This window comes from Pelobates fuscus, chromosome 7, assembly GCF_036172605.1.
Source record: "Pelobates fuscus isolate aPelFus1 chromosome 7, aPelFus1.pri, whole genome shotgun sequence".
Taxonomy (NCBI): Eukaryota; Metazoa; Chordata; class Amphibia; order Anura; family Pelobatidae; genus Pelobates; species Pelobates fuscus.
In genome coordinates this window covers 123,370,806-123,397,750 of record NC_086323.1, presented here as the reverse complement: position 1 = coordinate 123,397,750, position 26,945 = coordinate 123,370,806, and the positions used below count along the sequence as shown (strand labels likewise).

The window sequence follows — 26,945 nt, the reverse complement described above, 5'->3', positions numbered from 1 at the left end:
CATTTTGGTCAGTAAGTATGTGGTTTTAGCCATTTCTATTTCTTTCAGTTGTGCTTGTAGGTGGAAAATTTGTTGTATAGTATCGTGTGAAGGTGTGTGTTTGTTAGTGTGGGTGAGTGCGACCAGTTCCTTATTTATAACTATATAAGCCGACATGCGTTGTTTTTTATTAAAGCTGGCGTGTTTAATAAATTGTCCACGAAGGACCGCTTTGTGAGCTTGCCATAAAGTATCTATTCCAATATCTCCCGTGTCGTTTAGCGAGAAGTATGATTCTAGTTCTTTAGATATTTGTTGAACTAATGTGTGGTCTGTTAAAAGGGAGTCGTTCAGTCTCCATGTATTCTTCCCGCTTATCGGATGTTGAGTCGTCAGCGATAGTGTGATCGGAGCATGATCCGACCATGTGATAATACCTATATTTGTGCAAGATACTTTCACTGTATGGGCTGTAGGGAGTAGAAATCGGTCAATCCGGGAATATGTGTCATGTACCAGAGAGTGGTGTGTGTGTAGTCCTTGTCTAGGGGGTGTAGGGCCCTCCAAATGTCTGTATATCCATGTGTATGTAGGACGTTTCCTATTCGGGTAGTCGCGCGTACCCTTTGTTTTATTGACTTGTGTGAGATCGTAGATTGTAACGGACCGTTTCACTTACAAGAGGATAATACCCAGTTTAGGCGATATCCCCCTTTCCCATAGACCAGCAGCTACTGCAAGCACCAATCTCCCGGACTGCAAACTGTACAAATCTTCCAACTCCTGAACTGGAAACACACGAACCCTGGAATAGCTGAACAGGAAAAGCATATAATCCGCTTACACTCCTGGCAGTCAGCATACAATCCAATTCCCCCAAAAACGAGACGACACATCGGTTTGAGGGTCAAGCAGAATCTGAGGTCTGGAACACCCAGCCTGGTTTTTATTACGGTTGTGCACATACAGGACACACCCAGGGGGAGGCATAAAACAACCAATCAAGTAACAGTACAACCCACACATCCCCTCCCCTCCAGGGGCGTATTAGCCGCGAGGCAAACAAGGCATTTGCCTTGGGCGGCATTTTCCAGGGGGCGGCAAAAAACGCCGCCCCCAAATGCCCAAGGCAAATGTCTTGTTAGCCTTGCGGCTAACAGACATGCTGGGCTGGTTGCTGGGCGGCCGGCGAGGGAGCTCTTCCCCTGAGCTCTCTGCTCAGCTCCCTCGCGCGCCGCCCGCAGAGTGAGACTGGGAGCCGGAATATGACATCATATTCCGGCTCCGCCTCCCAGCCTCACTCTGCGGGCGGCGCGCGAGGGAGCTGAGCAGAGAGCTCAGGGGAAGAGCTCCCTCGCCGGCCGCCCAGCCTGCCCGGCAGTGCCGCCCTGCAGCCACTGGACCACCAGGGAATGGGAGAACCCCCCACCCCCAGCATTCCCAAAGGTAAGGAGGCTGGGGGGGGGGAGTAAATAAAAAAAAAAAATGTGTTAATGTGAGTGTGTGTGTGTGTCTCTGACTGTGTGTGTCTGATAGTGTGTGTGTGTCTGTTAGTGTGTGTGTGTGTCTGTTAGTGTGTGTGTGTGTCTGTTAGTGTGTGTGTCTGTTAGTGTGTGTGTGTGTGTGTCTGTGACTGTGTGTGTGTGTGTGTGTCTGTGACTGTGTGTGAGTGTGTGTGTGTCTGTTAGTGTGTGTCTGTGACTGTGTGTGTTAGTGTGTGTGTGTCTGTTAGTGTGTGTGTGTGTCAGTGTGTGTCTGTGACTGTGTGTGTGTGTGTCTGTTAGTGTGTGAGTCTGTTAGTGTGTGTGTCCGACAGTGTGTGTCTGTTAGTGTGTGTGTCTCACTGTGTGTGTCTGTTAGTGTGTGTGTGTCCGACTGTGTGTGTGTGTGTCCGACTGTGTGTGTTTGTTAGTGTGTGTGTCTCACTGTGTGTCTGTTAGTGTGTGTGTGTCCGACTGTGTGTGTGTGTGTGTGTCTGACTGTGTGTGTTTGTTAGTGTGTGTGTGTGTCCGACTGTGTGTGTCTGTTAGCTAGTGTATGCGTATCTGTCAGTGAATGTGTGTGTATTTAGAAGGCGGGGCAGGGGGGAAGGGTCGGGTGGGGGTGGCGCGCGGGGGGGGGGGGGGGTGTCTGAGTTTTGTCCTGCCTAGGGCAGCACAAAACCAAGATACACCACTGCTCCCCTCAGATAAGCAATTAACATAATTACTACATACAGTAAAAATACAGTTTCCACACATACTCTATAACTTTAAAACCATACATCACATTCACATAAAAATACATATCCACAATCAATCCATTCAGGGGAACAACATAACGCACTGGGAGGTATACCAAATAGGGACTAACACAGTATAGAGACATTATAACAGGTAACTATAAAAGTATGGAAAAAGAACATATAAAACAGTGTGGGATAGGGGTTTACCACGTCTGCGGTACCCCATATTAAGCAAAGGACATATGCGGGTTTACCATGGGCTCAACCTGCCCTATCTGAGAAAGTCACTTATCTGCAGCCTGTGATTCCCAGTCGGAGGTCACTTTCATTGGCGCGGGTGTCAGCTCTCGTGAATTCGCACTGTTCGCCATATCTGTTATCGGGATGTTCCATTCCGCCAAGACCTTTTGTCCTTCCTCTGGGTTGAGAAGATGATTTTCAGCTCCATTCCTTCTAACTATGAGACGAGTTGGAAAACCCCATTTGTAGGGAATCTCTGCCGCTCTCAAAGCTTTAGTAATAGGTAAAAAGCTTCTATGTGCATTAAGCGTGGTTGCTGAAAGGTCTGTATTGTCAGGGTACCTGAAGTCTCTACCTCCGAGAGAGGTAGAGACTTAGACGTTTATCCGTCCGGACGCCATGTTTTCTCTGTTCCTCGCGGTCGACCCGGTCACATAAACGCCGGCCGCGAGGGAGTCACTTCCTTATGTAGCATGGCGCCCGGAGACCGACGTCATGACGCCAATCCGGAACGACCTGTCACTCAATTCGTTGGAGACTAATCAGGACTCGTCGGAGGCGTGTCTATCCTCTCTAGCCAGGGTATTTAAACATACTTCGCCCTGTTGCTCATTGCCCTGTCGTGGTTCTAGCCTGTCTAGTCACACAGTGCTCTGGTGTTTTTCAGTTATCCTTTTGGTTCCGACCCGGCTCGTTTGACTTACTCTGTTTACCTCTGTTATCCTTGACCCGGCTTGTTCCTCGCTTACCTGTCTTCTCGTTTCCTCGACCTCGGCTTGTCTCTGACCATTCTCTATACTCTCCGTACGTTAGTCCGGCCATTCTAAGGTCCGGTATACGTACCCTGTACCTGTTTGTACTTTGCGTGTTGGATCCCTGTCCCGATCCTGACATTACGACAGGGCCAATGGATCCTGCAGGTACAAACAGTCAGGTTGGTTCCTCTGATTCCAGGTTTGACGCCATGGAACACAGAATGGACCAAATGGCCTTAGCAATACAGGCGTTATTAACTCGTGCTAATAACCCACCAGAGGAGACGCGTCCTACTCCAATTTCCTCTGTAGGTTCAGGCCTAGAGGTAGCCACTGTAGGTGCCTCTTCCCGTATTACCCCACCAGTACGCTATGGTGGTTCACCTGAGAAGTGTCGTGGTTTTTTAAACCAGATCAGTATTCACTTTGAATTGCAACCTCGCTCCTATCCTACCGATAGGGCAAAGGTTGGCTTTATTATCACCTTACTCATTGAGAAAGCTCTGAGATGGGCCAACCCATTATGGGAAAACGATAACCCGTTGGTATATAATTATAATGCCTTTGTAGCTGCTTTTAGAAGAACTTTTGACCCGCCTGGTAGAAAGGTCAATGCAGCCAGATTACTGTTGCGCCTGAGACAGGAGAACCGAACACTAGTGGATTATGTACTAGAGTTCAGGTCTCTGGCGGCAGAAGTCAAGTGGAATGAGCAGGCTTATATGGATGTATTCTTGAACGGGCTATCAGATGTTATCCTTGACGAGGTTGCTACTAGGGAGCTCCCTGAGAATTTAGAGGATTTAATTTCGTTCATTTCTCGTATTGATGAGCGTTTAAGAGAGAGACAGAACACTCGAGAGAGGAACCTGAGACCTGCCTTTAAATTAGCACCCGCATTTCTAAGTCCTGATTCCAATACCTCACTGTTTCCTGAACCTATGCAGATAGGCAATACTCACCTCTCAGAAGAGGAGAGACAGTACAGGAGAAGGGAGGGATTATGTATGTATTGTGGAGTCAGAGGTCACTTGCGCCTGAATTGTCCTATTCGCTCGGGAAACGCCCGCACCTAAGTTTCTCTAGAGGACAGGTCTTGGGTGTTTCTATTTTGTCCTCTACGCATAATTATAAAGATCACAGGCTTCTGCTACCAGTTTCTTTAACGTGGGAGAAGGGAGTACTAAAGACCATGGCCTTGATAGATTCCGGAGCTGCTGAGAATTTTATCGACCAAGCCTTTGCTACTAAACACACTATCCCATCCCAGTTAAGAGATACACCCTTGGCCGTTGAGGCCATAGATGGTAGACCGCTACTCGAGCCTGTTATCTCTCGTGAGACTATACCCATTAACCTAGCTGTTGGTATCTTACACGAGGAGAACTTATCACTTATGCTCATTTCGTCTCCTTCTGTTCCCATAGTCCTGGGGTACCCATGGTTAAAGAGACATAACCCTATTATCGATTGGGAGCTAGGGGAAATAGTCTCATGGGGTCAGGGTTGTCAGGAGAGGTGTCTACGCAGGGTATCTCCATTAGCTGTAATTAACACACCAGACAGTTCTACCCAGTCTACGGGGAAACAGATACCTCCTCTGTACCTGGACTTAAAAGCAGTGTTCGATAAGAAGAACGCTGATACACTACCCCCACACAGGACATTTGATTGTAAAATTAATCTATTACCTGGTACCATGCCTCCTAGGGGCAATGTATACCCTCTATCCACTAAAGAGAATTCTGTTTTAGAGGAGTATATTCAGGAGAATTTAGAAAAGGGATTCATTAGGAGATCTTCCTCTCCTGCCGGGGCTGGATTTTTTTTTGTTAAAAAGAAGGATGGTTCACTCAGACCTTGTATCGATTACCGAGGTTTGAATAAAATAACCATTAAAAATGCCTATCCTATTCCCTTGATTACTGAGCTCTTTGATCGGCTAAAGGGCTCTAAAATTTTCACCAAGTTGGACCTCAGAGGGGCATATAACTTGGTGAGAATTCAGCAAGGTCACGAGTGGAAGACAGCGTTTAATACCCGCTATGGTCATTATGAGTATACGGTCATGCCTTTTGGTCTTTGTAACGCACCTGCAGTTTTTCAAGATTTGATTAACAAAGTCCTTAGGGAGTTTCAACATGATTGTGTTATTGTCTACCTGGATGACATACTCATACACTCTAGAGAGATTGAGACCCACCATAGACAAGTCAGAAAGGTATTACACAAACTTCTGCAACACGGTTTATACTGTAAGTTGGAAAAATGCAGTTTTGACCAGACCCAGATAGACTTTCTTGGATACGTGATTTCTGGGGAAGGCTTTAAGATGGATCCTGACAAACTCCAGTCTATTTTAGATTGCCCATTGCCTAAGGGACTCAAGGCTATTCAAAGGTTTATTGGTTTCTCCAATTATTATAGGCGCTTCATTAAGGGTTACTCTTCGATTATTGCTCCCATTACCAATATGACCAAACAGGGGGCGGATACTAAGACGTGGTCTACTGAAGCTCTCGCTGCTTTCAAGAAGCTCAAAGAACTTTTTGCTTCTGCTCCTATATTAGTCTATCCTGATACGACTTTGCCGTTTCTACTCGAGGTCGATGCCTCTGAGACAGGAGTAGGTGCGGTTCTGTCACAAAGATTAGGGGTGGACAAACCATTACACCCGTGTGGTTTTTTTTCCAAGAAACTTTCTGGGCCTGAGAGCAGATATGACATCGGAGACAGGGAACTGTTAGCGGTCATTAAAGCCTTAAAGGAGTGGAGACATTTATTGGAGGGGACCTTACACCCTATTACTATTTTGACGGACCACAAAAACTTGTCCTATATTGGGGAGGCCAAGCGTTTGTCCTCTAGGCAAGCTCGTTGGTCCTTATTCCTGACTCACTTCAATTATGTGCTGACTTACAGACCTGGTTCTAAGAACTCTAAAGCCGATGCTTTATCTCGCCAATTTGAACCTTCTACTGTACCTGAGCCGGTTCTTTCTTCTATAGTTCCGAAATGCAATATTCTTGCTAATACTAATCTCAGGATTCATTCCCCGTTACTGGCCAAGATCATTAAGCTGCAACATCTAGCACCTAAACAGACTCCTGCGGGTCGACATTTCGTTCCTCCTGCTCTTCAACTGGAACTGTTGCAGTGTTTACATAACAGCAAGATGGCGGGACATCCTGGTATTCGCAAGACTTATGCGTTGATCTCTAAAGACTTCTGGTGGCCTGCTTTACGTAGGGATACTAAAGATTTCATCGCTGCATGTGAGGTTTGTACTAAAACCAAACAACCCCATACGCTCCCATGTGGATTCCTGCACCCCTTAGAGGTTCCAGAGAAACCATGGTCCTGTTTGGCCATGGACTTTATTGTCGATTTACCTATCTCCAAAAAACAGACTGTTATCTACACCGTGGTTGACAGATTCACTAAGATGGCACACTTCATTCCTCTGCCTAAACTCCCGTCTTCTCCCGAATTGGCAGAGATATTCGCTAGGGAGATTTTTCGCCTACATGGGATACCCTCTCAAATTGTATCTGACAGAGGTTCCCAATTTATTTCCCGTTTTTGGAGGTCCTTCTGTTCACAACTTGGTATCAAATTGAACTTTTCTTCTGCCTATCATCCTCAGTCTAACGGAGCTGCTGAACGTACCAACCAGAAAATTGAACAATATTTACGATGTTTTGTTTCCGAACACCAGGATGATTGGGTCGGTTTGATTCCTTGGGCGGAGTTTGCACACAACAATCTCGTTTGCGATTCTACTCATTCAAGTCCCTTCTTCATGAATTATGGCTTTCATCCGTCTATTCTTCCTTCGGCTTCTCCTTCCCAGGGGGTGCCGTCGGTTGATGTTCATGTTGCCAATTTGAGGAAGTTGTGGGATCAAACTCGACAAATTCTTATGCACAACTCTATGTTGGTCAAGAGACACGCTGATAAACGTAGAAGGGCGGCTCCGGTCTTTGTTCCAGGTGATAGGGTATGGCTGAGCACGAGGAACATCCGTTTAAAAGTGCCCTCCATGAAGTTCGCTCCCCGTTATATTGGACCTTACAGGGTGCTGACTCGTATCAATCCAGTTGCGTATCGTCTAGCTCTTCCTACTACCTTACGCATCCCTAACTCGTTTCACGTTTCATTGCTGAAACCACTCGTATGTAACAGATTTTCCTCCACAACAGCCCCTCCTCGCTCTGTTCAGGTGGAGGGTCAGGAGGAGTATGAGGTTAACTCTATTATTGATTCTCGAATCTCCCGGGGGAAAGTACAATATCTGGTTGATTGGAAGGGATATGGTCCTGAGGAGAGGAGTTGGGTACCTCAGGAGGATGTTCATGCTCCCCGTCTCCGCAGGGCGTATCACTCTCGCTTCCCATCTCGTCCCGGTTCTTTCCGCCTGGTGGGCGTATCTGAGAGGGGGGGTACTGTCAGGGTACCTGAAGTCTCTACCTCCGAGAGAGGTAGAGACTTAGACGTTTATCCGTCCGGACGCCATGTTTTCTCTGTTCCTCGCGGTCGACCCGGTCACATAAACGCCGGCCGCGAGGGAGTCACTTCCTTATGTAGCATGGCGCCCGGAGACCGACATCATGACGCCAATCCGGAACGACCTGTCACTCAATTCGTTGGAGACTAATCAGGACTCGTCGGAGGCGTGTCTATCCTCTCTAGCCAGGGTATTTAAACATACTTCGCCCTGTTGCTCATTGCCCTGTCGTGGTTCTAGCCTGTCTAGTCACACAGTGCTCTGGTGTTTTTCAGTTATCCTTTTGGTTCCGACCCGGCTCGTTTGACTTACTCTGTTTACCTCTGTTATCCTTGACTCGGCTTGTTCCTCGCTTACCTGTCTTCTCGTTTCCTCGACCTCGGCTTGTCTCTGACCATTCTCTATACTCTCCGTACGTTAGTCCGGCCATTCTAAGGTCCTGTATACGTACCCTGTACCTGTTTGTACTTTGCGTGTTGGATCCCTGTCCCGATCCTGACATGTATACAATTGGAGCCTTTTATAAGCTTCAGGCAGTGTAGGCCGTTTCCTGGAAGCTGACATTATAGTTTCCTTGGAAATATAATAATGTATTCTAGTTATGGTGTCCCTTGGTGTCGAAGGTGGGAGGTGTCTGGGTCTTGGTAGTCTATGGGTTCGATCTAGCAGTAGTGCCGAATCTGGAAGATCAGGTCCCAGCAGATGGAAAAGTGTAGTAACATACCTTCCCAGTTCATTGGGGCCTATATCCTCTGGAATGCCGCGTATGCGTACATTATTCCGGCGGTAACAAGAGTTTGTATGATATTTCTGTTATTTATATACCACGCATTGCGTGTTCATATGTGTTTGTATACATATGTTGTTTTGGTAAATGCTTTTGTATAGCATGACTCTGTATATATGTGATCTGAGGGCCATTCTGTGATTATGTGCTCTCAGATCTAAGCTATCTGGGGATATGTGGAATGTATATGTATTATGTACTAAATGTAACAGTATGTATTTTTATGTTGTTTATTGTCCTTTGTGTGCCATGTGTGTAATGGAGTTTTGCCTCGGTCCTTGGAGATAATTGGATTCCTTCCCAATTATCTCCAGGCCAGAGGGGAGGGATTGTATGTTTGTGCTGGGTGTGTTTTACGGTTCTCCTGTAAATGATTGGTTGTACTGTGTCCCACCCTGTGGGATGTCCTCTTGCATAGGGACTTGCATAAAAGCCAGTGTGTGGCCATTACAGTTGAGACCACTGCTTGACCCTCAACACGGAGCCCTGTCTCGTTATTGGGGGGATTCACTGTATGCTGTTAGAGACTGATTGCCAGGAGTGTACGCCACTTGGGAGCTTTTCCTGTTCGTCTGCTAGAAGCTATTCGTGAGGTTCCAGTTCGGGAGTTTGGAGTGCTACCTTATTCCCTTGTATGCAGTTCGGGAGTTTAGTGCATTCACTTGTATCCAATTCGTGAGTTTTGGTGATTCTACAGTAGCTGTGCCTGTGTCTCTGCAAAGGGGATTATCGTCTGCTGAAACGGTCCGTTACATACACTATTTTCTAAGCACAAGGGTCAAAGCTGCATGAGGATTCCACATGTAGTAGGATTTAGAGTATTTGGGTTACTTCAAGTAATATAGAATACACTTAAGCAATGTTTAGATTTAGAATGACTTTGGGTTGGTTTGACTTAGGTTTGTGTGGGTTTTTAGCATTGTTAAATACTTTAATTCAAGATCAGAGGCAGCTTGTGAAGTTTCAAGTTTGTGAGGCATTAGACTAACTCCTGGCTTCAGGTCTTTTGCATTAATAAATTTACTTTTCATATTCTTTAACATGTGGCAGCCTAGTGTCTTGCAACAAGGCTATAAGACCATACACTGATCAGCCACAGGTGAAGTGACCAACATTGATTATGTTGTTACAATGACACCTTCCCAGGGGTGGTATATTTTAGACAGCAAGTGAATGAGTGAATTTGATAGGTTGGAATAAAAAATTTTTTTTAAAAAAATGGGCCAGCAAAACGATCTGAGTGACTTTGACAAAGGCCAAATAGTGATGGCTACACAATTGAGTCAGAGCATCTCCAAAATGACAAGTCTTGTGGGATGTTCACGGGCTACACTAGTTACTACCTACCAAACGTTGTGTAAGGAAGAGTGTGCAAGAAACTGGACAGATGCTCTGACCACAAAATAAGAAAGTAAATTATCAAACGTAAAACTTAATATTTATTGGATATTGATTTTAAAAAGGTGAAAAGAGTTTGTATACATTAAAAGGACAAACACTGAATAGTTAGAAAATAACTAATGTACTAAAAATGTGAGCGTCCCATAAACACATTATATATTAAAAAAATGAGAGAAAAATAAAAAAGATGGTAGTACCAGGATAGTGTGTCAACCAGAAAGTTCTGACTAAGAGCGCAAAATACAGTTGCTAGTTCTGTTGTAACAAATTGTGAAATTGAAGAGCAACAATGTTGCAGTCTAAGAGGTAAAGTATGCAAGTGCACATGCACTGCATAGTGCCGCTGAATACACTGGTCACTGAGTCAGACTAAAAATAGAGTTGCAAAAAATAATAACAGATCACAGGGCGCTACAATCACTTGTCTTTACCAGCTTGTCTCTAATAGATCTAAAAGGAGATCAATTATAGCCGGAATAAGATCAGTATAGTAAAGTTTTACAATTTATTCAGACATCAAAAAAATAATACAATATATACACAATAAAATAAAATCCAATAAAAATAGCCTCAATAGGCTCAGAACCCTTTGGCCAGCAGCTGAAAAAATACAATATAAAGTGAACAATGCAAAAGAACCAGAAGTAAAGATAAATGGCTATAAATAGCCACTAGCATACACTATCCCTTCACAATATCCACTTGGGATAATAGCCGTAGATGAGCTATTTGGAATAGAAATGGTACAGTAGGAGTCACTAACAAATAGTACCCCAATGCAGAGTTAAAGTGCAAAAAAATCAAAGTGCCAAATGCATATAACTTCAAACTGTTGATACCAATCATATAGGGTCGCCTGTCACTGTGCTCAACGCGTTTCGTCCGGCGTCCGACTTCCTCAGGAGCTTGTGTCTTCTGTCCCCATCTTCCTGCTTTTAAACGTGCCGGTCTTCGCGTCCCAATTGATGATCGCGCATGCGCGGACCACTACGAACGCAACGTCATACGTCATGACGTTCGGACGTTGGTACCGCGCATGCACGTATAACCACCGTGGAATGCAACATAACTTTATTGGCAATCTACATATTTACACAACTGTGCCAGCAATATTAGCATGGCTCAGAATCAGTGCAATCTGTGCTTACATCAATATCTAAAAAAAATAGCTAACAGTCAAATCTAAATTCTATTTTAATAAACAAAGGTATGAATGGGACTTATATTAAAAACCTTTTCTCCAAAGATCGAAAAGGATGTGATATTAAACTGTTTCCATATATACTGTCAGGATTACAGAATGATCCAGCATGTAGAATTGTGTAACACAGAGGACTGATAGGTAACGCATACCGGACCTAAGAATGGCTGGACTAACGTACCAAAGAATAGTCAGGAATAGCCGAGGTCAAGGGAAACAGAGAGAGACACAATGATAAGGAAAAGCCAGGAGTCAGGGATGCCAGAAAACAGGGAAGTCAAAAACAATGCCAAAGTCAAATAACCAGAATTACCAGAATAAATAACGCGCTCTTGGACAACCACAAGGGAAACCACAACAGGGCACTGAGCAGGATGAGAACTGGGCCTAAATACCCATCCTCTAGGTCTGATAGGCTGTAACCGGCCTTTGACCCCAAAGGCAGTTACCAGGTTCCCATTTGCATAATTGCTGCTCAGCATTAACCCTTCTGTGGATTTGGTTGCTGCTCGACACAACTTTTCCTGTGTGGACAGTAATTGTCATTTACCACATTTTTATAAGCAGATGAATACGTGACATATGCAAAAAGAATATATTAAAGAGAATATATAAAAAAAATTATTTTATGTATTTCATAGTGTGTAAAAAAAAAAATAAATATATATATAAGTAGAATGTATGTATGAAAATATTCCCTTCATACATAACCCATATTTAATATTGGTATAATAATTACAATTATAATGGAGGAGTCTAACATAGTATATCTAAGTTTAATACAATATTGGAAAGCATACTCATTAATAAGAAGGCAAATGAAAAACACATCAATTGTGAGGAAGGATTCAAAGGGGCTTATATGGCTACAGGGAAGATCTTAACTATCCGAAGAATCTTAAAATCTTAAAAAATCTTTAAAAGACCCCCAAAACAAATCATTAAAAAAACAGCAATTGAATATAAAAAACAATTAAGTGTAACAAAACAGTTAGACATATAAAAAATATATAAAATATATATAAAAAGAACAATTAAACAATATAAATAAACGTAATTACCGTATATACTCGAGTATAAGCAGAGTTTTTCAGCACATTTTTTGTGCTGAAAAACCCCAACTCGGCTTATACTCGAGTCAATTGTCTGTATTATGGCAATTTGCATTGCCATAATACAGACTGGGGCTGTGGGGGCTGCAGAGAGATGTAACTTACCTTTCCTGCAGCTCCTGTCAGCTCTCTCCTCCTCCGCCGGTCCGTTCAGCTCTTCCGTCAGCTCACAGTGTAAATCTCGCGAGAGTCGCGGCTCTCGCGAGATTTACACTGGGAGCTGACCGAGGTGCTGAACGGACCGGCGGAGGAGGAGAGAGCTGCAGGAAAGGTAAGTTACATCTCTCTGCAGCCCCCACAGCCCCCTCCTACACAGTGCCCATCCACTGGACCACCAGGGAAGGAGAGCTCCCCTCCCTGGCCAGCTAGCAAGCAGGGAGGGGGGACGAAAAAATGTATATATATTAATAATAATAAAAAAATAAAAATAATAAAATAAAAATAATAATAAAATAAAAAATAATAATAAAATAAAAAAATAATAATAATAAAAAAATGCAATGAAACAAAAAAAAATATTAAAATAATAATTAAAAAATAAAAATGCCCACCCCCCACCAAGGCTCTGCATCACACTCTGCATTACACACACTCATACACACACACTGCACTCATACACCCACACTGCATTCATGCACACACACTGCATTCATACACACACACTGCACTCATACACACAGCATTCTCATACACACAGCATTCATACACACACTGCACTCATACACACACACTGCATTCATACACACACACACTGCACTCATACACACACACACTGCACTCATACACACACACACTGCACTCATACACACACACACTGCACTCATACACACAGCATTCTCATACACACACCGCACTCATACACACCACACTCATACACACTGCACTCATACACACTGCACTCATACACACAGCATTCATACACACACACTGCATTCATACACACACTGCACTCATACACACACTGCACTCATACACAGCATTCTCATACACACACACTGCACTCATACACACAGCATTCTCATACACACACAGCATTCTCATACACACACTGCATTCATATACACACACTGCATTCATATACACACACTGCATTCATATACACACTGCACTCATATACACACTGCACTCATATACACACTGCACTCATACACACACTGCATTCTCATACACACACACACTGCATTCTCATACACACACTGCACTCATTATATACACACACTGTAAATAAATATTCAATTAATATAATTTTTTAAGGATCTAATTTTATTTAGAAATTTACCAGCAGCTGCTGCATTTCCCACCCTAGTCTTATACTCGAGTCAATACGTTTTCCCAGTTTTTTGGGGTAAAATTAGGGGCCTCGGCTTATATTCGGGTCGGCTTATACTCGAGTATATACGGTAAGTATATGAGAAAACATTTAATCATAAACTAGAGTTAAATTCCATTTTATATAATATATTCAAAATCTTGTATTCTTTGGAGGGATCCTGATGATGATGAAAAAATTAATTAAAAATACAAAATAAATAAAGGAGATAAAAAAGAGAGGATTAGAACCAGAATAAATATAACATGCATGTTTTACAATTTGTAGTTAATATATAAAATCATATTAGTCCATAAAAGCGAATATGACTAAATCCGTGTTTAGACCTGAGGGAACAGAGGTTTTTAGTTTATAAATCCACTCTGTTTCCCTCATGGCCAATGCTTTCTCCATTTCACCACCTCTCCAGTGGGAGGTGACAATGTCAATTCCAATACATATGAAACTCTGGTAATTAACCCCTTAGGGGACAACTTCTGGAATAAAAGGGAATCGTGAAGGAATATTTCTGTCATGTGTCCTTAAGGGGTTAAAATCCTTGCAATTTGTACAGTGTCTCGGAACGCTATGTTTCAATTTTTTCTTATTTATGCCATTGAAATGTTCTAAAAACCTCAATTTTCTTATCATGCATCCAACATACTGGATGCCGCACTTACATTGTAGTAGATAAACTACAAATTGACTTTGACAATTAATAAAATGTTTGCTATAAAAAATTTCCTTCGTAACATAACTTTGAAACTGTGTGATCATATTAGCTTGATATCTACAAGTGCTGCATCACCCACATTCAAAAAATCCATTGGGTTTAACAGTTAAAAAATTTGAATTTCCTATAACATTTTCTTTCTTAGGTAGGACACTCAGAGCCAAAATATTATTTAAATTATTTGTTTTCTTATAAATCACTTTTGGTTTGCATGGTAGAATTTTCTTTAAGTATTTATCCTGCATCAAAATTGCCCAGTTTTTATTAATTACTAAATTTAGTTAGAAATGCAAAATCAAGACTAGTAACCGAGGTCTTATTCCTCCTATTTTTATTTTCCAAAAATTCTTCTCTTTTAAGCCCCTCAGTTTGCTTTTGTGTAGTCGTTAATAAATCTTCAGGAAAATGTCTATCTAAAAACTTTTTGTTTAAAACCTGTACCTGTTCTTTAAAATCTTCTTCCTTAGTACAATTCTTTAAAATCCTAATATGCTGTCCCTTAGGGATATTTCTCAGCCAATTTTTATGATGACAGCTAGAAAATTCAATAAAACCATTGCCATCAGTAGGCTTAAAATAAGTTTTGCTACACACCTTTCCTTCTTTAATAAATAGTGTTAGATCCAGAAAATTTGTCAAAGTTTCTCCTATCTCCACCGTAAATTTGAGACCATATGTATTTGAATTGATATATTTTAAGAAATTAGGTGCTTCTCTCACCTTCCCATATGATCAGAACATCGTCGATGTACCTTTTCCATAGCACCAGGTTCGCACCAAAAGGGTTGTTAGTCCAAATGTTTTTTAATTCCCAATCCGCCACAAAATTGTTGGCATAACTTGGTGCGAACCTGGTGCCCATCTCTGTTCCACATGTTTGAAGTTAATATGTCCCTTCAAACCAAAAAAAATTATGGAACAAAAATAAACGAATAATTCCTAAGATGAAGTGTGCCTGATCCTTAGACATATGGCCATCTCTATTTAAAATCTCCTGGACTGCTTTTAAACCTTTTTTCGTGGTCAATGACCGTGTACAATGAGGTGACATCAACTGTCACCCATAGATATTGCTCTTTCCAGTCTAGGCCCTCAATCTTTTTAATAATTTGGGTGGAGTCTTTAGTATATGATCCTGCCTGTATCACATATTTATGTAGGAAAAAGTCTACATATTGAATAATAATTGATGAATAATTGAATTCATCTTTGTCAATCACCCCTTTATCCAGACCCTAAATAAAAACATTATTTGTGAACATTATATCTATGGTTAGACAGATAAGGATCGAATGGCTTAATTACTAGATACTTTTAAGCTGTTGGAAGGAGATATTGATGCTCAAAAAATCCTCACATTGTTAAATGGGAAAAGGATCTCAATTTATCTTATACCCCTTTCAAATGGTACCAAACTACTACTATCCAATTAAAAATATCCATTGTATATCTCTGTTAGAATTACATCTAGATTATATTCAGATGGTACCTGATTCCTTCTAAGTTTCATAAAATATATGAAGCATATTCACCCTTATGTTGGAGATGTAAAAAAGAGACTGGCACGATACTCCATATATGGTATAGTTGCGATTTATTAAAAGATATCAAGATCAAAGATATCATATTTTTCTATTCAACCTAAAATTCCCATAATGGAGAAAAAATATAAATATTGAATTACTCATATTCTCTCTGCACTTACAATATATATAGCTTGTAATTGGAAATCCAACCAACCTCCATTATGGCAAGAAATAATAAATCAACTAGATTATTAATATATAATGGAGATTAATTTTATAGCTATATATATATATATATATATATATATATATATATATATATATATATATATATATATATATATATATATATATATATATATATATATATATATATATATAGCTATAAAATTAATCTCCATTATATATTAATAATCTAGTTGATTTATTATTTCTGATTATATATATATATATATATATATATATATATATATATATATATATATATATATGTGGAAACTGTATCTCTTATCGAGACTCATGGAATCCCTGGCTTCTATATAGAAATAAGGAAAATGTACTCTAGGATAAAAGAAAGGAAAGGGAAAAAGAGAAGGGAAGATGGGGAAGGAAAAAGGAAATGGAAAAAAGGGGAAAGGGGAGAGAAAAAAGGTAGGAAAAGGGCAAAGAGGAAAGAAAAAGGGCAAAAAAAAAAACTTTGAATACTTTCCCCCCCATACTTTATATCGGGCCCTGGATTCTGCAGTCTGCTTTGTTCTCAAAGTCTTCACTCCTTCAACTTGAAAATGCAAATTACTTTAAAGGTTGTGCCAGTAGATGTTTCAGAACATCCATATCTAAGCAAGCTTCAGGAATTCCTAGGAACTGGAATTGTGTAGATTCAAACACACACATATATTTATTGAATAAAGTTATGCTTGCACAATAGATGTAATAATGCATTGCATCAATGTTCCATCTACCCTCACCAAACTCCTTGTGCGTGAGGCTGAGCCAGTCTTTTCCTCAGTAGGCGTCTGTAAGTAGTAGCAACTGGCCAGATGCCTTTTCACCCATTAAATGAACGTTATCAATAAAAGCAGAAAGGTAAAAGTAAAAGCAGTCTTTCCACCTCTCAGTATACAGGGAGTGCATAATTATTAGGCAAGTTGTATTTTTGAGGATTAATTTTATTATTGAACAACAACCATGTTCTCAATGAACCCAAAAAACTCATTAATATCAAAGCTGAATATTTTTGGAAGTAGTTTTTAGTTTGTTTTTAGTTTTAGCTATTTTAGGGGGATATCTGTGTGTGCAGGTGACTATTACTGTGCATAATTATTAGGCAACTTAACAAAAAACAAATATATACCCATTTCAATTATTTATTTTTACCAGTGAAACCAATATAACATCTCAACATTCACAAATATACATTTCTGACATTCAAAAACAAAACAAAAACAAATAAGTGACCAATATAGCCACCTTTCTTTGCAAGGACACTCAAAAGCCTGCCATCCATGGATTCTGTCAGTGTTTTGATCTGTTAACCATCAACATTGCGTGCAGAAGCAACCACAGCCTCCCAGACACTGTTCAGAGAGGTGTACTGTTTTCCCTCCTTGTAAATCTCACATTTGATGATGGACCACAGGTTCTCAATGGGGTTCAGATCAGGTGAACAAGGAGGCCATGTCATTAGATTTTCTTCTTTTATACCCTTTCTTGCCAGCCACGCTGTGGAGTACTTGGACGCGTGTGATGGAGCATTGTCCTGCATAAAAATCATGTTTTTCTTGAAGAATGCAGACTTCTTCCTGTACCACTGCTTGAAGAAGGTGTCTTCCAGAAACTGGCAGTAGGACTGGGAGTTGAGCTTGACTCCATCCTCAACCCGAAAAGGCCCCACAAGCTCATCTTTGATGATACCAGCCCAAACCAGTACTCCACCTCCACCTTGCTGGCAACTGAGTCGGACTGGAGCTCTCTGCCCTTTACCAATCCAGCCACGGGCCCATCCATCTGGCCCATCAAGACTCACTCTCATTTCATCAGTCCATAAAACCTTAGAAAAATCAGTCTTGAGATATTTCTTGGCCCAGTCTTGACGTTTCAGCTTGTGTGTCTTGTTCAGTGGTGGTCGTCTTTCAGCCTTTCTTACCTTGGCCATGTCTCTGAGTATTGCAGCACACCTTGTGCTTTTGGGCACTCCAGTGAGGTTGCAGCTCTGAAATATGGCCAAACTGGTGGCAAGTGGCATCTTGGCAGCTGCACGCTTGACTTTTCTCAGTTCATGGGCAGTTATTTTGCGCCTTGGTTTTTCCACACGCTTCTTGCGACCCTGTTGACTATTTTGAATGAAACGCTTGATTGTTCGATGATCACGCTTCAGAAGCTTTGCAATTTTAAGAGTGCTGCATCCCTCTGCAAGATATCTCACTATTTTTTACTTTTCTGAGCCGGTCAAGTCCTTCTTTTGACCCATTTTGCCAAAGGAAAGGAAGTTGACTAAAAATGATGCACACCTGATATAGGGTGTTGATGTCATTAGACCACACCCAGGGGAGGGCTGGCAGCCTTAGGCCTGGGGGGCAAAACCAGTCAAGTGGCCCATTGCACCACCAAATCAGTTCACCATCCATGCCCACCTTTTTCTGGCTTTATAATGGATATTGATGTTATGCTAATCAGTAGCTCTTTGCCATACCCGCTCGTTCACGGCTCTGACTTTCAATGTTGTCAGAGCACAGGCTGAGAATCTCTGAGCCTGTGCTCTGACTCACTAACTGAGCGTTGGAACCACGAGGGAGAGGATATGATCTGACTGCACCTACTGCTGGTGCGCACCAGTGGACCACCAGCGAATCATTTAAATTAAATATGCTGGTGTACCCAACTTGTGAGCTGTGTTGGCCGCCGGGTGCCTCTGTTGTCATGGCACCCTGCGTGACCGCACCAATTTGCCCACCCCAACGGCTGGCCCTGCTGACACACACTGACGTTACTACTTAGACATCCCTCAATATTAATACAGACATCAGACACCAATAAACTGTGGAAACAGAGCTGATCCCCCCAAATTTATAAAGGTTTGCTTAGAGGATTTATTGTAAGATTAAATCATGCCTCCTCCTCTCTCTCCCCCATGCGCTGCTCTGTAGGCTGGGAGGAAGTGAAGAGTAATCACAGTCTCCCAGCACAAGGCCACCTGTGGCTGCATGGGGAACAGCTGTTTAATGTAATGCTTGCAGGACGGCCAGCTGCCGCAGAACCTCTTTGTTTCCGTCTCTGCAAAGGGCTCCAGGCACTGCTTGTTGTGAGTGTGAGCCACTGTAAATTAGGGGCAGAGGGCACTTGCACTGCGGTCAAGACGGGTCTGGGCAGGAGGAGAGTGCAGTGCAATCAGTGAACTCCCCTCCTGTGGGTCACCAGTAGACTAGTGCACCTGCCCAGGATCAGAGCCGGTGCAAGGATTTTTGACGCCCTAGACAAAATATAAATTTGCCGCCCCCCCATGTGACATCACAATGCCCCACCCATATGATCTGCCATATGAACTAACGCCAGTGCTGCACACAGTGTGTGTTTACATTAAAAAGCCTGCAGGGACCAGCTATAGACACCACAACCACTTTATTAAGCTATAGTGTCCCTTTAATGTGAGGTAAATTACAGATTAGTGTCACTAATAATATACTAGATTGCCTACTTACAATTAGATGAGGATGATGATGAGCTGCAGTTTGGCTCCACTGGTCTGGTGTAGAACAGGATCTCTGGAGGCTGTTTGCAACTGTGGTCACAAAATTCAATGTTCTGGGAGAATTAGAAGCAGCTCCATTTTTTTGGGGCCTCTTACACAGCTCAAGGTCTGGGCCCCAGGGCCTGACGGTGAGTATGCCCATAAGGCCCACTCATAAGTCCACTTATATGTTCCACCCACCCATGAGTTCGCTCACAGGGAGTGGAGTGTGTAGGGGATGTGTTATGAGTTATTGTAGAGGATCTAATATGTGTGCTTATGGTATGTAGTTTATAGGGATACCAGTTTGTGCAGGTGATGCAGTTTGTTTGTGTGTAGTGGAAGCAGTGTGTATTTGTGTATAAGGGATGTATTATGTGTTTCTGGTTGTCTGTAAGGGATGCATTGTGTGAATCTGTGTTTGTATGCATAAGGGATGCAAGGTGTGTGTCTGTATGCGTGTGCATTGAGTGTAAGAGATGCATTGTGTTTCTGTGTGTATGTAAGAAAAGCAGTGTGTGTGTGTTTGCATTGTCTGTTTCTGTGTATGTGTGCAAAGGATGCATTGTCTTTGTGTGGGGGTTGCACTGTGTGTGTGTGTGTGTAATGGATGCATTGTGTGTTTCTCTGTGTGTAAGGGAAGCATGTTGTGTTTCTGTGTATGCATAGGGATGCATTGTGTGTTTCTGTGTATGTATAGGGATGCATTGTGTGTGTGTGTGTGTGTCTGTGTGTGTGTGTGTGCGCATAGTGTGAAAGAGCTCCCTGTCTTGCCCCCTGTCCTATAGAGCTGTCCCTTCGAGCTTCTTAACCCTCCTACTTCTTCTTACTCCCCCTTCTTCTTCTTCTTCTTACACCCCCCCTTCTTCTTACCCCCTTCTTCTTACTCCCCCTTCTTCTTCTTACTCCCCCTTCTTCTTACCCCCTTCTTCTTCTTACTCCCCCTTCTTCTTCTTCTTATCTCCCCTCCTTCTTACTCCCCCCCTTCCCCCCTCTTTTTCTTATCTCCCCTCCTTCTTATTCCCCCTCTCTCTCTTCTTACTCCCCCTCCCCTTCCCCCCCTCTTTTTCTTATCTCCCCTCCTTCTTACTCTCCCCTCTTCTTACTCCCCTTCCCCCTCTTCTTCTTACTCCCCCTCCCCCTCTTCTTCTTACTTCCCCTTCTTCTTCTTACCCCCCTCTTTTTCTTATCTCCCCTCCTTCTTACTCCCCCCTTCTTTTTCTTATCTCCCCTCCTTCTTACTCCCCCTACCCCTCTTCTTATTCCCCCTTCCCCTCTTCTACCCCCCTTTTTCTTATCTCCCCTCCTTCTTACTCCCCCTCCCCCTCTCCCTACTCCCCCTCCCTCTCTTCTTACTCCCCCTCTCTTCTTCTTATTCCCCCTCCCCCTCTTCTTCACCCCTTTTCTTATCTCCCCTCCTTCTTACTGCCCCCTCTCCTTACTCCCCCTCCCCCTCTCCCTACTCCCCCTCCCTCTCTTCTCACTGCCCCCTCCCTCTCTTCTTCTTACTCCCCCTCCCTCTCTTCTTACCCCCTCCCCTCTTACTCTCCCCCTCCCCTCTTCTTACTCCCCCCTCCCTCTCCTTACTTCCCTCTCCTTACTCCCCCCTCCTCTTACTCCCCCCCCCTCCTCTTACTCCCCCCTCCCCTCTTACCCCCCCTCACTCTCCCCCTCTTCTTACTCTCCCCCCTCCCCTCCCCTCTTCTTACTCTCCCCCTCCCCTCCCCTCTTCTTACTCTCCCCCATCCCCTCCCCTTATTCATCCCCTCTTCTTATCCCCCCTCTTCTTATCCTCTCCCCTCTTCTTATCCTCTCCCCTCTTCTTATCCTCTCCCCTCTTCTTATCCCCCACCCTCTCCCCTCTTCTTATTCCCCCACCCTCTCCCCTCTTCTTATTCCCCCCACCCTCTACCCTCTTCTTATTCCCCCCACCCTCTCCCCTCTTCTTATTCCCCCCATCCTCTCCCCTCTTCTTATTCCCCCCACCCTCTCCCCTCTTCTTATTCCCCCCCACCCTCTCCTCTCTTCTTATTCCCCCCCACCCTCTCCCCTCTTCTTATTCCCCCCCCCACCCTCTCCCCTCTTCTTATTCCCCCCACCCTCTCCCCTCTTCTTATTCCCCCCACCCTCTCCCCTCTTCTTATTCACCCCCTACCTCCCCTCTTCTTACCCCCTCCCCAGTAGCGTGGCCGAGCTGCTATCCGGTCCGTGGTCCCGGCCGGAGTGATGGGAAGGTGCACGCTCAGTGTGCACTTCCTGTCAGTCCGGCCGGTTACAGGAAACAGAAACTCCGCGCGGAACAGGAGTTTCTGTTTCCTGTACCCGGCCGGACTGACAGGAAGTGCACACTCAGTGTGCACCTTCCCATCACTCCGGCCGGGACCGCGGTCCGGAGACCAGCTCCGGCCACGCTACAGGGGAGGGGAGGGAGGGGAGAAGCTGCTGCAGCCGTCTGAGCGCTCTGCTCAGGCGGCTGCAGCATTTAAAGGGCCGGCCCACCGCGGCCGGTCCTAAAAGAATTTCGGGCGGCCTGGGGGGCAATTGCCTCCCTGCCCCCCGGCCCAGCCCGCCCCTGACCACACCCCTTCTCATTACAGAGATGCACATCACCTAATATGCTTAATTGGTAGTAGGCTTTCAAGCCTATACAGCTTGGAGTAAGACAACATGCATAAAGAGGATGATGTGGTCAAAATACTAATTTGCCTAATAATTTTGCACTCCCTGTACATACAGACATCTCTGACAATTGGCTGTCTTTAATAAAAGTGACCAAAACCTGTACATGCTTAGTGTGGCAAAACCAACCTCGTCACTGGGCAGCGGAGAAGCTTGTTTGCCCACCTCCTGCCTGCTGACTATGGCCCCTGGGAGATTTGGCCCTTTAAATACAGTATTTGGGCATATTGTATTTCATTATGCTGCTAGCCCTTTAAGAACCATCTGGGGACATACTGTGACTTTTGGGAACAATGCCCCGTTAAGATTGTGTTCCCTGTCCCCCTAATATACTTTGTTTGTGCCTTTTTCCCACTTGGTTCAGTAAGTGGGGCTTACTGAACTAAGTACCACACAGGCAGACCACCCAGAACTGGAAGCGTGCAGGCAATTTATTTCCCCGGCTGGGAACCTGCTGTAGGTAAATTAAATCTTTTTTCATTCAAATGTTGTCAGCGGTGTGTGGAGTCAAATTCATGGAACTGAAATCGGTTACACAGTTCCACGAACACCACTGACCCTTACCTTCTCCTACACTGAATTTTCAGCTGCAGAGAGACGCATGTTCGAATGGGACTTAGTCATTTTTTCTGTGTGAAATTGACCGACGGCACAGCCCAACTCTATGTTTTGGGCATGAAAATGTGCTTGCGGTCGGTCATGAAAGGACTTCCAGCTAACTTTTTAACCTCTGGATGGAATTGGCTGAATTTTGACTATGTTTATAATTAAAGTGTGCTCAATAATAATATATGTACTTTTTATGAAGATTGAATGCATATTTTTTTAAAGTTACAGTACATGTGTAAAAATTATTTCTCTGCCTGTGATAATTACATTAACCAATTGTGTTCAGTAATTATATCACAGGCAGAGGGGAGGATTTTGTTGGTGGTGACCTTTTCCTCTGATGGCGTTCTCTACTGCTTCTATGAATAGGGGTTCTCCTCATTTGTTCTCTCCCCCTCCTCCTTTCATTTTCATGGAAGTCTGATTTATTGTTCCTATTTGGCTCTCTTTTATTATTCTGTCTCCCATACATATGAGATGGTTCCTTCCCCTTTGCATACGTCCTGACCTGATTTGTTGCATAATTTCTATGACATTTTTTTCCAAATTAATTTGTATCTCATTCATGGCATTAGTATACTCTTCTTTGGTCATATTCTCTAACAGAAATTTTTTTATCTCGATTATTTCCGGATCTATTTTTGGTAGGGAGTTATTTCGTCTCCTAATAATTAAATTCATCATACCAAAGGAGAAACTCTCCAAGAGGTCCGTCCGTTCCTGTATAAAGTCTTCCTCTTCTTGATCGAACAAGGGACTTTTAGTGAACCTTAGGCCTCTTGGAGTAATTTTCTCCCTGGTGTATTTATCCAATGTGGCAACTTCCCATTTTATCTTTATTTCCCTCAATAATAGTTTTTCTAATTTATAACATGAGTATGCTGTTTAGTGTTTAGTATGCTGGGGCTGGAATGGCATCATATTCCGGCTCCCGGCATCACAGAGGGCGCACGAGGGAGGAGTGGGGAGCCGCAAGAAGAGCCTCACTGCCGTCGCCTGCCTCCTCTCCTCCAGAATTCATTGGCAGAGCAGACACCTGCAATCAGGGTAAGCACGTGCCTGATCTGCCATACTGAAGTACAGCTTTGGGGGCAAACTGAGGTGGCCAAATGACCATTAGTTCAGTCCCCTGTGACAGGGATCCTCAATATCAGGCGCCTGGAGAATCGGCCTGGCACTGGGGGTGGGGGGCGGCTCTTGAGCCCCTCACCCAGTGCTGGGTCCCAGGACAGGGGGAGCCCACCAGGAAATATCATGTGGGCGTCCCCAGAAGTCCGGCACCCTTGGCGAATGCATAGTTCACGTAACAGTTGAGCCAGTCCTGAACGGCACAGACAAAAGGTATATCTAACCCTATGACTGTGGGCCAAAAATAAAATAAAGAGCTTCCCATTTGGAAAACAAAACCTTTACCTGCGTTTTGCGGCTTTTTATATAACCTTGTTGAACAACATATGAGGTTGACTATACAGTGAATGATGATCTCCACACATGTGAAAGAAGTAACATATATAATCACTGTCTAGTTTCTGGTTAATATAGTCCCCATTATACATCGCTACAGCATTTGTTGGCGCTTTATACATATTACAATAATAATTAAGCTAACTGTTTATAATGGTTGTTTTACATATTAGGGAGGGGTAGGAGGAATTATGGCTTCAGAGATTGATGATTTTTTTGTGGCAGTAATAGGTCCATCTGTTATTTTTCTAACCCAGAAATATACTCCTGAAGTGATGAATTGTCCGAATACACCCCAGACCAATAACATAGTTGGGTTGAATTCTAACACTATAGGTGTTTGTTAATATCATTAGGCTAAATTAGCTGTCAGTGAACATGCTGTTGGGCAGGTGGAGAAAGGTCTCTGTTTTTCTTAGTGAATCATCAATTCTCAGTTCAAGCAAGGTGTGCTAACAGGTAGAGTTGAAAACATGATAACAGATGACTCTCTGGAATACATTCATTTCCTTCTTAATTGCTGTTTTGTTTGTCTCTAAATTTGCTCTAAATTGATGTTTATCTTATCTGTTATGTATATTTGTTTTATCATTTTTATTGTTTTTCTATTTTAGAAATAGGAGAGCGCTGCGGCCCAGCACCTGTTGTACAATATGGAGACTATTTGGGACCGAAACAAAATTATTATAAATCAGGATATACTATGCAGTATAAGTGTCCAAATTTTTATAAAACTGAAGGAGAAACATCGGTTAGATGTGAGAATGGAGTATGGGGAGACCCACCAGTCTGTCTAGGTAAGTGTGATTTGACTTCTAGTTGATTGTCATCATTGCTAAGCAACAAATTAAATTCTCATTCATTTCATATTTTATAAAGTAGTTATAATATTCCTAAGTCTTTAAACGTTTTAAAGGACAATGATAAGGCAATAAAAGTACCCAAACCACTAAAAAACAAACAAAGCGTAGCAAACCTACTAAATAGTGTGCCCTCCAACAACACCAGAATAATAATGTAACAAAATAAATAAGTAGGGATGCAGAACAAGAGATAAACACTTCTAAGGTGCAGATATAAAATTTATACAACCTTATAATAACGAAGTGGGCGAGATCTATATAAAAATAAATGAATCGCACATAGTGTAATACAGAACAAAAATATATTAAGACACGCAGGATGACTATGTGGAACTCACAAGATAACAGTGAATATCAAGCTCATGATCCTCAGTCAAAAAGGGATCTTCAGAATGTATAAGACCAAATCTTCTATATATCCTTGTGAAGTAAAAGAGACCAAATAATAGTGCAGGTGGAAATAAAACTTGACAGAAATTTATTTTACAATGCACTTACAACAGGATCCAAATAAAAAAGCATGTAATCCACTCCAAGGTGGTATCGACAGCATACAGAATACAAAGTAAGTCCCCCAAGTAGTGTAATCCGACGCATTTCGTCTAAGTGACTTCCTCAGGGATTCTGATTTTCTGTTCCATCGGTCGCCATTTAAATGTACCGCCAGAAAGCCGGAATGTATTTCACCTGTGTAATTCCTCCGTCGTGTGCGTTTCAGCTTGGAACGCACTCGGTATGTCCGGCGTCACTTCCGGTTCCGGTTTAGCGATGAAACTCTTCTTTGCGTTCCACACTGGAACGCAAAAGCGAAAAACCCGGAACAGAAAAAGGAACGCTACATAGTTACAATAAGATGTCCCATAGTGAAAAGATATATTACTATATCTGGTAAAAAACGTAAAAATAACTATAAAAATATATGTATATATCCAGTAATCATGGGACACCTCTTTACACCTATATTATGTAAATACATATCATAATACTGTTTGAAAACAAACAATCAGATATAGATATAAGACCCTTATTAATATTAAAAGGGTCTTATATCTATATCTGATTGTTTGTTTTCAAACAGTATTATGATATGTATTTACATAATATAGGTGTAAAAAGGTGTCCCATGATTACTGGATATATACATATATTTTTATAGTTATTTTTATGTTTTTTACCAGATATAGTAATATATCTTTTCACTATGGGACATCTTATTGTAACTATGTAGCGTTCCTTTTTCTGTTCCGGGTTTTTCGCTTGTGCGTTCCAGTGTGGAACGCATAGAAGAGTTTCATCGCTAAACCGGAACCGGAAGTGACGCCGGACATACAGAGTGCGTTCCAAGCTGAAACGCACACGACGGAGGAATTACACAGGTGAAATACATTCCGGCTTTCTGGCGGTACATTTAAATGGCGACCGATGGAACAGAAAATAAGAATCCCTGAGGAAGTCACTTAGACGAAACGCGTCGGATTACACTACTTGGGGGACTTACTTTGTATGCTGTATGCTGTCGATACCACCTTGGAGTGGATTACATGCTTTTTTATTTGGACCCTATTGTAAGTGCATTGTAAAATAAATTTCTGTCAAGTTTTATTTCCATCTGCACTATTATTTGGTCTCTTTTACTTCACAAGGATATATAGAAGATTTGGTCTTATACATTCTGAAGATCCCTTTTTGACTGAGGATGATGAGCTTGATATTCACGGTTATCTTGTGAGTTCCACATAGTCATCCTGCGTGTCTTGATATATTTTTGTTCTGTATTACACTATGTGCGATTCATTTATTTTTATATAGATCTCGCCCACTTCGTTATT

General features: G+C 42.6%; 1 protein-coding gene across 1 annotated transcript in view; it reads left to right on the top strand.

Annotated features, from left to right (window-relative positions):
* LOC134569205 (complement factor H-like) overlaps nt 1-26,945 on the top strand; it is a 142,550-nt gene that overhangs the window by 66,942 nt on the left and 48,663 nt on the right. The window contains exon 5 of the mRNA XM_063428118.1: nt 24,868-25,050. Coding sequence (XP_063284188.1) covers nt 24,868-25,050 — 183 coding nt within the window. The remainder of the gene's footprint in view (nt 1-24,867; nt 25,051-26,945) is intronic.